Source organism: Haemaphysalis longicornis, unplaced genomic scaffold (genome assembly GCF_048455015.1).
Source record: "Haemaphysalis longicornis isolate Haplotype H1 unplaced genomic scaffold, Haemaphysalis longicornis Haplotype H1 scaffold_8, whole genome shotgun sequence".
Lineage (NCBI taxonomy): Eukaryota > Metazoa > Arthropoda > Arachnida > Ixodida > Ixodidae > Haemaphysalis > Haemaphysalis longicornis.
In genome coordinates, this window is record NW_027526445.1 from 44,365,113 (window position 1) to 44,379,675 (window position 14,563).

General features: G+C 46.5%; 1 protein-coding gene across 7 annotated transcripts in view; it reads right to left on the minus strand.

Moving 5' to 3' along the window:
• The window catches only part of LOC144148806 (coagulation factor IX-like), a 48,690-nt gene that overhangs the window by 22,963 nt on the left and 11,164 nt on the right, over positions 1-14,563 (minus strand). For all 7 annotated transcript variants that reach the window (XM_077680313.1, XM_077680312.1, XM_077680317.1 and 4 more), the window contains 3 exons: positions 11,303-11,497; positions 3,295-3,522; positions 425-531 (listed from right to left, as the gene is read on the minus strand). In XM_077680313.1, the coding sequence (XP_077536439.1) occupies positions 425-531; positions 3,295-3,522; positions 11,303-11,497 (530 nt within the window). The remainder of the gene's footprint in view (positions 1-424; positions 532-3,294; positions 3,523-11,302; positions 11,498-14,563) is intronic.

The following is a 14,563-nucleotide window of genomic DNA, read 5'->3' on the forward strand; positions in this document are numbered from 1 at the left end:
GCCGCAGAGAAAATTAAACGGACTATAGAAAATATGATGAAATAATTACAGCGTGGACAAGCATGTCATGACTCACGCCTTGCTGCGCTTTCACAATTTATATTTCACAGGAGGTCATGACGTGTGGCTACATCTAGGGTAAGTTTGGACATATATTCAGTTGCTTTTGTTGTTTAACAGAATATGGGTTGACTATGACATAACCGATAAAATCGGTCTGGTTTCTATACTACAATGACTACTCTTAAAACAACCTCAAGTCTGACGTAGCAACATACACCGTCAATGCTCCCTGACGTCGAAAGTACCTTTGAAGAAACTACCTTGAAACTCAAATTTCTGATATCACATAATGGGGGCGATGCTTGCAATATGTTTCCCAGAAGGCACAAACCAAAGAATAGTGTTACTGAGAACTTCTCACCTGCCACGGGTGGGCACCGATTTTGGCATCGTTGCCACGAACTATTTTGGACCCTTCTTGATTTGTTGCGTCACCTGGATTTGCAAGCACCGGCTTCCCACATGCGCCTACGGGTGAGAAACCTTACAGTAAATGTCAAAGACACGTAGGAAATCATGAATTGTCGAGGGAGCGAAAATCACGTCTTTTATTTTACGCTTGCATCTTCTCAGAAAAAAAAACGAAAAAAGAAACAACTTGAAACACGCGAGAACAACGCAAAATACGGATTTTCTGCGTTTCTTCAAATACAAGTTTTATGGTTTTCCGTGCATTAAAGGACTGCTTGCTCAACCCTTTTGAAGAGTGCACTATATTTATCTTCAGTTGAATGGAAATTTTTTGAAAGTACGGAAAACCACATTTCTTAGGTAAAGAATTAGCAACCTGCTTAGTAATCACTGGAGAAGTTTAGACAATTTTCTAAAAAAATTGCTTCCGCTCAACGGTTTACACACAAGAAGGAATAGATGAGCAAAAGGAAGATAGATTTAATTGGAATACCGTACGTTGACGGACTTGTCTGCCATGCGAATTTCAGTCATAAATTACGCTGAGGTAAACTTCCAAGATTTCTCGGCGTACTGGCGTACGAGGAAGAAAAGTTGGAAGATAATAATACATGTGTGGAAATTCGTACGAGCGAACGTTAGATAAGGCATGTTCAAATTGGTGTCGACGTCTTATTATTGTGCTGATTGCATTGCGTCTAATTGATAAAGAGCGGCTTCAGTATGGCGGGATTTGTTTAGTTACTGTTTACTTCAAGTTGACAAGGTTAGCGTAACCATCCGGGAACCGGTTCAGATTGTGCTAATTTTCAATAAAGTGAAAAACACTCTAGACTATACCTCCAACGTAATATGAAATACAGCTACAGCTGTTTAGGTACAGGGATGCAATTCGAATGTTTTTAAAAGGCCCATGTTACATCCTGTAGGTCTTAAAGCCGTACGAAAGGGATAAAAGGAAATTTGCGGGACCATGCAATGCACCTATCTTGAGGTATTGACCTCCTTACCTATCTTGAGGTATTGACCTCCTTCAGATGATCGTCGAGATATATAAGGGGCGGTGCTGGAGTTCTATTTTCTTTTGTAAATGCTACCCTTCGATTGAAAAAAGGGGGGGGGGGGGTCGGGTTGTCCACGCTTTATGCGCAGCAACAGCAAATATTTCCGGTGCATCTGGTTCCAGCTGCGCCAATGTTTAAACCCCGAAGAATTTCCTGTTCCCTTCCCTAGCTTTAACACCGACCGCGAAATAATAGTAGAAAAACTGCAACTGCAACGTCTTCTTTGTGAGGTACAATAAGCCTACGAAATGGTGTTAAAACTTCTGTACTTCAGAATTATTTTGTTTTGCTACCTTAAATGATAAAGTTGAGCCTAGATCCACGCGTAAACAACACAGATCACAGTTCACTGTGACCGCGCACAGGTAAAGAACGACAACGGAAGCCGCAAGTGCACCTTATTACCGCAGCCCACCGCATATTCCTCCAGGCGGCGCAAAAAAAGCGCGCCCTACGGCGAGCCTTTCGAAAATGACAGGAGTTGGTTCAGTGATTTTTCAGACTTAATCTGCTTATAAATTACAGCAGCGACGAGAAACAAACTACGTGAGAAAAAGTAGGCAATGTCATGAATAAAGCGACATCTCCTTTCAAAACGGTATGCCGTGCACACATATTGGGGGCCGGCGCTTCGGTGGAGAGGTGAACTAAATGAGCTATTGCCGTCATTAAACTGTACCCGGACATGGGCTGCTGCAGTGCTGTCCTTTCTGTGACCATTTTGACCTTTGTGTTACACTGAGAAGGCACATGAGTATCAACGTATTCTCAGTACAAATCATGCTGTTCAGGTGTGCTGAGGAAGTGCCAATTTACATATTTATTGTAGTTGGCCTATGTCATCCATTGCAGCGTCGACTGTATAGGGATTGATAAATAACACTCTACCAAGTATGTAGTATTCTCGCAAAGCTGCGATTTTCGTACACAGTGTGCACACTTTACTGAACAACGTTTAGAATGAACTTGTTCAAAATCCAAACGAAACTCTCGTCACCCATTCGTTTTGGCTACTGGAACCTTTTGCGTATTGGACGGTACTCATGATCGCTAGGCCAAAAGGAAAGAAGAGCCCGTTTCGTTTCCTCTCCTTGCGCATAGTTTTCGATGGGGAAGGTGGGACTGATCATAGGATAAAGGGCAGAATTGGTGCCCTTCTTAAATGATCCGGGCGCCACTTGTCTACATGTCATCCATGCCGCAATATACCAACGGTTCTGTGCGCACTGCGGCTTCCGAGCTACAATCTACTTTGCAGTATAGCAACCCAGTCAAGCACGGAAGTTAATCTAAGTTATCTAAGTTATCCCGCCAGCAGTGCTGTACTGGCTTTGCGACCTCTACCCTCCGCAATCAGCTTTGGCTTGGTGAAAGGGAGAAGACGGCGGGTCGCATCAGCGTAGTCCAGGACTACGGATCACGCTCACAAACCAGCTAAACTTCACTGTCCAAAGTTTTGCTCCACCTCTTTACCTTAGGTGCCCCCGCACCTCACAATGCTGGGGTCAAGCACACCATCATGCCGCAAAATTAGGGGGCAGCTCAACATGATGATGAAAAAGATGAGGCAGGCCATTTTATTTTGAGGCACATAAATCATCATTGTTTATCAAACCTCAAAAATTATGTAAGCTATAAGGGCGCAGATATCGTCAAAGCATTGCACCAAACTATTGCGAAACGAAACACATTCACCGCAACTTTAATATGGTCGTTGTGGGGAAAAAGGCTTAGCAGAAGCCGATGAGTCACAAACCTTGATCGAGGCCACCTATCTTGTCAGCGGACGTGCTTGTACCTTTGCCGTCCGATGTCTCCGAGGGCTGCGCCTCGTAGGTGATGTGGAAGCCCCGATTCTTGGCTCCGCGTTGGCAACTGGCGGACAAGACCACGGTCACCTTCCTGCCGGGACTGATGATAGTTCCATTCAAGCTGCCTTCTTTTTCTTCGCTTTCTGGCGTCACCACTTTCAATTTGGGTCCGCCTACGCTAGGGAGAAAGGTTCGAGGGGAATGTTTAATGCTGAGAGGGGGTATATATGAAGAATGAAAATGCTGAGTGGGAGGTTTAAAGAAAAATAACTAAACTATCTGAAGGAGGGACAGCCCGAGTCACACTATTTTCTCTTTTATTACTTGAACACATGTATGATAATTGATTACTAAATATAAAAACGATAAAGTAGATAAAACGTGTATAACATGAATTATGCACAATTTTAAAAGCAGTTTTAACCACTAATGTAACCTCGAATACAGTTTTCCTGAAAATGCCCGGGATAAGAGTTTCTCAATAGGAAATAGACATCGGATTTTGCAGTCAGTCTAAGCCTCGAAGAGTTTCTCTTCTCAAGAAACATATCGATCCGTAGTCATTCAGATATAAAAGAAAACTTTATTTTGCGTTTTGATGTAGAAATCCTAGACATGAAATCCTTTATTATTTATTAAACAAAGTCTACCTCACAGGTGTAAACTCGGGCTTCAATTACACATGACCCATCTTGACGCCTTGTTGCTTCCACACAAGCTTGTGACCGCTCTACGGCCGTAACACTGGGAACTATGTTCGACAGGGAATAGGGTGTTCATAATACTGCCGGGATACTTCGGTATGTTAACACGGAATTAGCAAGGAACTGGTAATAAACTAATACTTCATCCCTGTTTTAGCTTTAACACTTGCAAAGTAATTGATGATTGCTCAATTTTTTAACCCCCAATATCAACCGCAGCTTAGGTAAACGCGAAAGCAAGTGATAGGTTTAATGGTGATGGCTGTGAGGTAGTGTCAACATCGATTGCGGTCGAATCAATTTTGCACATTATTTAGGCGTTCACTGACCCTTTAATTACAAAACTGGGCGATATATGAACCAAGCGAACATGTTAAACAGCGAAAAAGACAGCACGAAGATCAGAGAAGCACGGGATCCGCGCTCGTCGGGTGTTCCTCTGCTTTTCGTCTCAACGTCAGCGCTGTTTAGGTGTGATTACGCACCTACTTGCAGAATTTTTATTTTTTTTATAAAGTTCCCCCGTTCGTCGATCGATAGTTCTTTTCATGCCCCATTGTTTATTTTTGTTGGAACATGAGGTTGTCTGACGTCGTGTGCAGTCCCTGTAATGCAAAGGCACTCGTAAAAAATGATCTATTTTTGGCCCGTGCTAACGCCTCATAAAATGTGTCACCACACAGAATGACGAACTGCTGTGTTGGAATTCACGCTATCGTTCTGAGCTTGTGGCAGCTGTAGTTCTGTTTGCACCATTTCGGGCAATGCCCATTCCGGCGCCACTCTTCGTGAAGAGGTGGTAAATCGAGTTCTATTTTCAGGATTGCGTCATCGAGGGTCGGGGGATGGTGGTTCTGATAAGTATGCCTTTCATTACACAGCTTTTTGCTTGTGCAGTGCGTTCGTCACGTTTGATGGAGAAACACAAAAGACACACTGATTCGAAAACCGGTGTCGGCGTTTTCTGTAGCCGCGAAACAGCACCTTAATTCCAATTGGCTATGACGAACCCTGTACTGTCTTGTGTCTCGCCATTTAGGGAGAACTCACAGATGTTTCGGTGCAACGCAACGGCAAACTTTGCCGGCGTAGATCCACGTGACAGGCATGTTTGGAAATGTACGTTTACATGAACGTTTGGGGGGTTAACGTTTTGTTATGATTTTTTCTGAGAAAAAAATAAAAAAATTTAAAGAAGACGATTCCGCACAGATCTCTAAACAAGTCGACATCCTTCTAAAGGCGGAACCATTAAATGTCTCATCAAACGCGAAAAGTGACCGTAATTGCTGTCCACCAGAAGAATGAATCGAACTTACGGGCCCTGTAAAATAAAATTAGGATACAAATTATACTTAGAAACTTCTTGTGGTCAGAATGGCATTTTCAACCGGGTCGCCAAGAGTTCCAGACGAGTGTAAATAACTACAGCACTAACCATGTACCGTGCCACGACAGAACACGAATTGGCCGAATGCGGGGGGGATGAAACGTGTGTAAGGAATGTTTGGCCGGACCGCGTAGGGAGTCACGAACCCCGACTACGTTCTCGCAAAACACGCACACACACCAAAAATATTAACGTAAGATACGCACACAGCGGAATGGACCCTTAAGCACACGTACGCAATAGACGCGGAAACACACTCAGGGGCGGAGGAGGGTGGACAGAGGTAAATAGCACGAGTCATATTCTTGCGACGATGACCGTGTCGAACGGATGAATCAGTGAGGTACTTCTCTACGATCGACGATTAGTAGTGATGGTTCAACGGAGCCCGTGGCCGTAGTATATTGAAGATGGGCTGCCCCACTGGCCAGGAACGTGGTGGGGGCCGATGGCTACCGGCCAGAGGAGAGAGCTTAGCCTGCTCCGCCGATAGGCATCGCTGCCCGCGCTCTGTGCCACCTAACACCGCTCTCTCCTTGGGCGCACCGGCTTCTCGCGGTAGCGTCGGGGACCTTAGTCGGGGCTACACCTCGACGGATGGCCGTCGTCTCATTGGCAGCCGGGTGGGCGCTCGGACAGCAGCGTTGGCGACGGTCATCAGTCCTACACCGCGAGGGTGGCCGTCTTGCTGCCTCCGAGGCCGAACAACTCCTCCCACCTCTTCTTCCTCGAAACTTGCGTCTTTCGTAAGGTACACCCGTAGAATTCGGTGGATTGGCCTGTCTTGATTTGTTGCAGCGACTCCTCATCACAAGGTGAACGTGACGGCATCGCAAACACAATGCAGCAGTGAAGAACGCCTCGATAATCCCCGTCTTTCGCCTTCAAATGATTTAAGGGGCTGAAGGGCACGGTGAATTTTTCAGTCAAACATTAAAAAGGATATAATTGTTACATGCCAAAGCAGAAATTTCCCAGAATAGCTTGCGCTCTAAAGATCGACGCACAATTTTACGTAAACCTATTGATTTTAAATAGCTTTTTGCTCACGGGAAATCGGTCGCATCACAGCAACGTTCCCCGGAGAAAGTAAGCGTGTCATTGTAATGTTGTGCGGGTTGAAAAAACCAACAAAATTTTTTTCAAAAGTTTTTTTTTGTTTTTCTCTTTTTCCAACCACACACATCTCTAGGCACATTCGCGGGAAGGTGTAATTGTCAGGCTTGTGTGCTCCGCGTGCAGTGCATCCGGAGCTATCGTGCTTGTGAGCTACTCAGACCAAAAACAGGGTAGTTGGTTATGTCAATTCTGACGACAATAATTTGTCTAAGTGGGTACGAAGCACGAAGAACGCCATAGGGACACCTAGAATAGACACTCTGTGCTGCTAATAACCATCATTAGCTGCCACTGTCCAACCTCCTGGAATTCCCAAAGACACTTTCATGCCTTCACGTATTACCACGCTCATTTCAAGCTCCTTTCCCGTTAATAATAAATTATAAAGCCGCCACAGCTCCCTTCGTCGTGTTCCCTCCCAAAGCAAAACAATTTCGGCAAATTTGGCTTCTCGTAGAAGGTTGGAGTGCAAAAGTAAAAAAATGAAATTAAACGCCACTGAAGGCTCTCTCCAGGTTTCAGCTGTGAGTTATATCGTTAAATTTTGTGCGGGTCCTATCATCAAGTTCCGCAAGTAAAGTGGGGGCAGTTATGTTTTTAAGGTTGATTAGTAACCATGCTGGTTGTAGACTAGAAACATTTCGACAACGATTTCTGAAATGTTGTTGCTGTGTAAGACGCTCTGGCTCGCAAGGGACTGGCGCGTCACTGTTCAAGGTATGCGCGGGTGCCAGATAACTTCTTTCTGCCGCTGTTTCCGACTAGTAGCCGCAGAAAACACTCCGTGACCCGCTTTCCACCTTTTTGGGGAAGTTTCAGGCATTCGCGTTCTGGTAGCAGTGTTATTTGCAGTGCTAATACCACATGCGCACTCACGCTTTCTCGCACGTGAATTTAGGGACATTACGTTGGTGCACATGGTGCGACCTTTTTCTTCTTTGGCAGTATCATTGTGTATGACGTGGAGTTAACGCATCGTTCACCCACGCCTATTTGTACCTAATAAGAATCGCTGACCGTACTTCACGCATAAAATGACTGACAGCAGGCCTCGTGTCTTACGTAAACAACAAATTCGGAAATGCTTGAAGAAAAAAAAAATAGTTTAATCAATTTCATCAGTATCACGGACAAGACGGTTTAGCGTGAGGATTTTACACCAATTTAATTCAAATCAAGCAGGCTACTGGAGCTTAATTTCACCTAAGCACCAAGCCGCCATTCGCTAACATCAACCTCCACCTGGACAGATTGCAAAAAAATCTGGGGGTTCCTTAGAACGTTCGAAGAATGTGCAGGCGAAAGCCAAGTTGCAACTTCTGTGGATCTGCTCATGAGCTGTGTGATGAATGTGCGGAGATTGCTGCTTTAACGCGAGACCATTTTGCCGAGCTGTCCTTCACAACCACGGTTGCTTACTCGAATATAGAATAGTATCACCCATTCTGGTCGGGTTTACTTGGGCAAGCAAAATCTCCTTTCATCATTTTCTCCCCTGACTTGCCTTATAACCGGGTCTCGCACCCCGACTTTACCGTGATAGGCCACAATCTACCGCGTCAGCTCTGACGACATGCGTACAGCCTCTTCACCACGGGAACGCCTGATGCAACGACATTGGCCATGTGGGGCGTCGGGTGCCTTGTTGCTGTGGTATTCTATCGTTGAGTCGAACCATGCCTATCTGTAGAGTCTTTAATGCACGCCCCTGTGTTATTATTATTTTCTACCATTACCCTGTTCGCAGGACCGTATTTAAAATGTAGCAATGAACGCTGCCCGTAATATTTCACTATGCTGCCTACTCTCTTTTTGTGCCTGCGAACAGCGAGTCCGTCGCAGCCAGCACTCGTTGGACAGGATCACTGAGCACAGATGGCTGTGGGTTGGGAAAGTATGCCGAGTGCATACGTAACCCCACAACGCTTGCGGCAGGCCCCGCCACCACTTGACTATTCCCCTGGAAAGCACTCTCCGAAGCTCGTTCCGCTCGCCAAAGTACCATAGGCATTTCCAAACGCTCGCTTCGTCGCCTATTGCGAAAGCCTTCATCACTTCAATCTTCCCCCCAAAAGTTATCGTTTAGTGGCGGGTTATCCCCAAGCTCACGATCCCCGTTTCAATAACTTTCGCCAATCTCCGGCTTACACTCGCCACCACACGTGCGTTGTTTGGACCACCTATGGTGCAAACCTCATGAGGGAGAAAGAAAGGGGAAACATTAATCGCAGCCACGGGTACCGAGGGTTGGTGGCAGCTACGCGAAGGCCAGCTGCGACTTCAGTAGCTCTGCGTAGATGACCCTCCAGACACGGCCGCTCGATAGAAACCGTGTTTCCATCGACCGGCCTTGCTTCAGAATTTTCTGGATAGAACTGCCCAACGCCCCTCTCCATATCCCGCTGCTGAAGATGTGAGAGAAGGGGTCGTAAGGGCAAGCCCACATGGAGTGTTCTAGAGTGGCACATTGGCCGCATTGGGGACACTTGGGAGATGGGTATGAAGAGGAGCCGATGTGGTGTAAACGAGCTTTGCGTGAGCTGTAGTCTGCCTGCAAGAGTCCCCAATAACGGGTGTGGTGAGGATAGACGAATGGGAGAGAAGATAGTACGACGAATGAGTCGGTATAGCTCTAAACTGTCATTGAACGTGATTGAACGGGGACCGCGCGCCCTGTCAGGGGACGGTGCTCGCATGAGCGCGGAATGTGCGATGGCAGTCAATGCCATGCGCATGTTCGCTTCCTGGCAGCCCAGTGTGTGCAGGGGCCCACACCAACTCCATAATCTTTTGGGGTGGTTTACTCTAGATGATGGATGGGCTTCAAAAGAGATGGTTCACCGTACAAAATGCAGCAGGGCCAGCTTGGAGTCATTGACTAACTTGGGCGAGGTTGGTCGTTGTTTGAGGGCGAGTGCAATGGCCGCTTCCTCTGCAGTCGTTGGGGAGGTAGGGTAGTGAAAACGGTGAGAGGGCTGAGGGGAGGGCTAGCGCAGTTGCGCGTGACCACCCGAGCGTAGGCGTTGAGATGGCGGCATTCGGCCGCATCACGGTAGACAGCTTCAGGCCATTTTGCTCACGAGAAGTTTGCTTGAAACATTCCGAATCGTAGCTTTGGCTTGAGAATCTGCGAGGACGCCATAGCGCCTTTAATGAGTAACGACTGCAACCTTATTATTTCCAGATTGAACGTCGCAGCACGTTTTGCGACGAACAAAGGTCCTGGCTGGCTGCATTGCGATTAACGTGTCACTGGTAGAGTGGAGCAGAAGCGGCCGGAGTGCGATGGTTGACATGAGCACAGGAGTAGCAGAACAGTAGCCGCCGCCACCGTCTCTATTTTATTATGTGGCTCGGTCTGTGCATTCTTTGTCGTTTTATAGCAGAAGGCGTGCATTTTATTTTTCTTTTAGTCAGGCGCGTGCTACGCAAGGCATCCTGGCCGGTGATAGTGAAATTTCGGTGGCGCCAGAGACATTTTGTTCAGGGTTTCAAGGAGGACGGCCTGCTAGGCCTTTGGATAGTTTGTAGTCTCATAAATACAACACTAGGCAAAGCCAGGCGTGGAGTGGATTTTAAAGCAAAGCGTTATAGCTCTACCAGCCAACGGTTCTTTCGTGGCGTGCGGGACAACAAACTCTCAACGCGTCGTAGGCGGCGGCGAAGGAAGGCAGGGGAAAGTGCGGAGGGTTTCATTCACGGAGCCCACTAGAGATGGCGCCGCGAATTTACCCAGCATTTCCCGCGCAGAAGTTCCTGCTCGACGGCGGTGGCGGCTGCGCCGTAAGCGGTAGGGCTTTGTCGTCCTCTTTAGCGACGATTGTTTTGGGCCTGTTTTGGTTCAGCTTTGCGTCCATTGCGCGGTGCCTTCGCACGGCTTGATTAACTTTTTCGACAGCACCTCCAGGGTAACCCGCACCCGACAGAGTTAAGTGGTCGTATAGCAAACATACGGTAAGGATGGGTTTGCTGGGCGGGAAAACAAAGTTTAAAGACCCCATACAGACACCTTTCCGCTAGAGAAACGTTACCTCCTGCGCAATGCTTGCCACGAATGGGGCTTCGTTTTTTTGAGTTTCTGATTACCAATTCGGTTGTGTTTTAAAAGGTGTTAGAAAAAGCAAAAATAACAACTGGTTCTGATAAATAGCGATTATAAAAGTTCCCTCAGCTTTCTCGCAATTCGCAAACTTTCTGATGTAACTAGTTTAAATCGGTACAAATGGGTATCACTAAGCTCACGTGCTGAATTGTTTCGGTGTGCGCTTGTGTCGCATGGTGGTCTAGCCCCAAGCTAGCACATCATGATGACTGGGTTCCGCTGGCTCACCTTTTGACAGTCGCCCCTCCCCCTTTTTTTCTCCCGACTCACGGCTGGGCTACAGCGGCGGCGATCGCCGCTCTAGCTCGGCTGTGGCCGGCGCTGCTGCTGCGTTTTGGATAGCGCCCCCGCGAATCCCAGGTCACGGCTGGCAGAATCTTTGGTTTCACTCTTGGTAGAGCTACGTGCGTGCATTCAAGTGACATCGCATGCGCGATTGTTGTGGGTGTCGTTTAGAGTTTGCCTTCCAACCACTTTCACAAACTCGACTGGGGCCTTTTTTTGTTCAGGCCAATTCCGTCCCTCTGATGATAAACATCGCTCAAAGCAAAAAACGTCGTACGAGTTCAGTGCCTGTTCTATAACCGGTTGATGCTGTACAGTTTGAAACAAAAACTGTCAAATAAGAAGTGTCTCACCAAGACCTTCACCATCGATGAAAGTGAGGACGTTGCCTGCGCGGGGGCACAGGTCGATGTCTTCAATGCGAAACCTGATCACATTTCCATAGGGAACTTCTACTTTGGCTTCGCAGTAAGCCTCGAGCGGGTAGAAGGCGGGATACGTGGGGCTCTTGATGATACCAGAGAGTTCATTGTCTTCGAAATGACAGCCTGGGAGGAAATTGAGGAAACAAAGTTACAAGTTCATTCAACAAAACACTTGCGTGCAAGGTCGATATTGTCGATGTTAAAAATGACGATAGTGCCAGGGCCGACATAACAACCAACGCCATATTTCAGTCAGTAGTTTAAAAGCTGCCGCTATCACCTCGTCAGCTTTCTCCAACGCTATTCTAATCATAACCACCATTATAAACTGCTTAGCAACTATAAAACGAACTGGTGAGCATCTTCCACGGCAGCTCATGGGCTATGGCGTTCTGCTGCTGACACAAAGGACTTGGCTTGGATCTCGATGGCGCTGGCTGGTTTTGTGGTGGAGGATAACTGCAAAACAATCACGTGTTTAAACACTTCGGCGCGCTTAAAATACACCAGGTGCTCAAAATTATTTCAGGGCCGACAGCTATGGCGCACCTCATAGCTTAGGAGCAACTTAGGTGTGTTACGTGCGACAATCTTACAGCCAACTAATGGGTGAGGGAAGTCACGGCAACTCATGCAGAGCAGTTTTGTTCTTTGTGCATTAAGCATGTTGGGCAATTGCAATTGTTGTTGATTATGAAACATTAACCTAACCGTCGTTAGCCGGGTAGATCAAGGTTTAATTTGTTTTTCGTAGATCTAGACTCTGGCTTGCCCAGGTCCTAACATAATGTCATGCCAAGGCCACACCGTATTGATATGTTGAAGCTACGGTGTGGCTTACAAAATTATGGTAGTAGCTCACCAACGCTATGATGTTAAGCTGTTGTATTTTGCAAGAGTGCTTACTGGTTCAAGGTACTCGGGTTACACTGCACCAAAAAGGCCGTGCCAGTACTGCTGCCCCAACCGCAGACCCTTACAGGTCTGTTCCTTTTTATATACCTTTTACACTTCTATATGCCTTACAAAGGCAGGAATATCTGGCACTGAATAAGGCCTAGCTTTTCCTCAATAGTGGATGAGCATGGATTTTAAATATCAAGGGCTCTGTATAAAACCACATGCTTTAGCTTCAAAGACCGCTAAAAGCAAGGAATTTGTAAGTATATACCATACTTTGGATAAGAGCTTTGCTTCACGTTCGCGACTAGACTGTTTACGTCGTTTTGTATCAAACTCAAAAGTGTGTTTTCAACTGTGTTAATATAATGATATGTGAGCAATACCTAATCAATTTACAAAAGCCAGAGACTGAAGTCCATCGTATAAAGGTGCAGTCCTAATTCCGTCGTACAGTAACAAAATTTGGGTTTCGAATACAGTCGAACACGGATATATCGAACTCCAAGGGGATCGCGAAATAGTTCGACATATGAAAAATTCGATATAAAAAATATGGGCTCTGAGACCTCACCTATGGCGGACGATCACTTACCGATCGTCGCATTCAAGAATGACGACTAATTCCGCACTCACGACGCAACAGGACGCTTTATTTCCGTAAAAAAAATCGCTGATCTTGGCCTGCTTCTTAGTCCTCGAAATGAAATTAAAGACGCTGTTCTTGATCTTCTCGAGGCTGCACAACTAGAAAATTCCAGCAGTACGCTGCGCCTTCGCACACCATGCACAACACACGCGCAAAAGAACAACGCGCACGTACCACAAGAATTTTGAAGGTAACAATTCTAAGGCTCTCTGAACGGACTCCAACAAAGCGCTCGCGATGGTCATCTCCGAGAGAAATAGTGATCTCCGTAAGGTGCGGGACAACTCGCCAAACAGCAGCAACCGCATCAAAATGCAAAAGAAGGAGGAGGCCGCCAGCGCCTTCGTTCCCTCTTCCCTTTTCCGAGACGACATCGGGGGAAGACAGACCCAGAGAGAGAGAAAAAAAACTCTTTTTCGGCAAGCCGGGGAAGGTACGCAGCCGCAAAAAAAAAAGAAAAAAGAACAACAAATGGACGTGCCCAGTCGGGTCATCCCTACCTCGCACTGTCACATTTTCTTAGCGTTCAAGCTTGTGTGCCTAGAGAGATTTAGCATACCGGGCTCCGTCCGCTAACGCTACGGCGGCCGGTAGCGGGGCCCGACTGGGCAAGCGCAAATTCCTTCCGGTAGGGGGGATTAGTTCCGCGAGCCAGTCTTCGCCATGCCCGCGCATTCCTCGACATCCTTCTCAACCTCAATCGGGGGTGCAGCGACCGCCGAAGAGCACCTTCCAGCTCGCGCGGCGTTCGATATACCCAATGTCGGGAAAAATACGGTTCGATATAAATGTACGAATTCCTATACTTTTACACAGAATTTTCGAGGGGATAATTTATGAGTTCGATATAGACAATAATTCGATATACCCGTGTTCGATATATCCGTGTTCGACTGTACCACGAAAGGACTAGCTAGAAGTATTTTATGAAACTGTTATAGCCGTTAGTCACATCCGACTTCGCATAAAACATTTTTCAACATGTAATCATAGCTGCGGCGCCGATTCAGATTACGGTTTATTTGCACGATACAATTTCCTTTGTAGGGTCTTAATGTTTTTTTTTTTTTCATATTGCTGTTCCTCGCGTTGCCGTTAGTATTTGAGCCCGTTTTTTTCATGTGGAATTGTGTATAGGTGTGTGTATAGGCATACGCGGACGAATATTCATTATTGTTTATTTATTGATGACTCGGAGTTCTGATTCTGGGCTGTAATTCTTTGTTTTTGCTTTTTGTGCTCAAATCATTTATCATTCTCTCTTCCAAACGTGTACGTAAAGCGTTACAGCGAAGGAGTTACCTCGACCTATTTGGTATTTCGGTAACGAGGAATGCATTTAGTTAATTTTACTAAAAGGAACTGGCAACGTATTTAGTTCCTTTTAAGTTCAAACAACGAGTAACGGTACCTTGTTACTTCTGAAGAGTCAGGTGCACAACAGCGGTAAAACGGCTTTGTTTTTCTTCTAACTTGTGCATGCACCCGTAGCCACATTGCGCTGATGTTTGCCCCGAAAGCAGCAGCGCCGTTTTCTACATGCGGCTGGTTCGAGGCGTCATTTTTATTGTCAATTATGCCACGCTCATCACAGTCTCCTGTCGTAGCATTGAAATTACGGAAATGTCGACGCGCTGCCC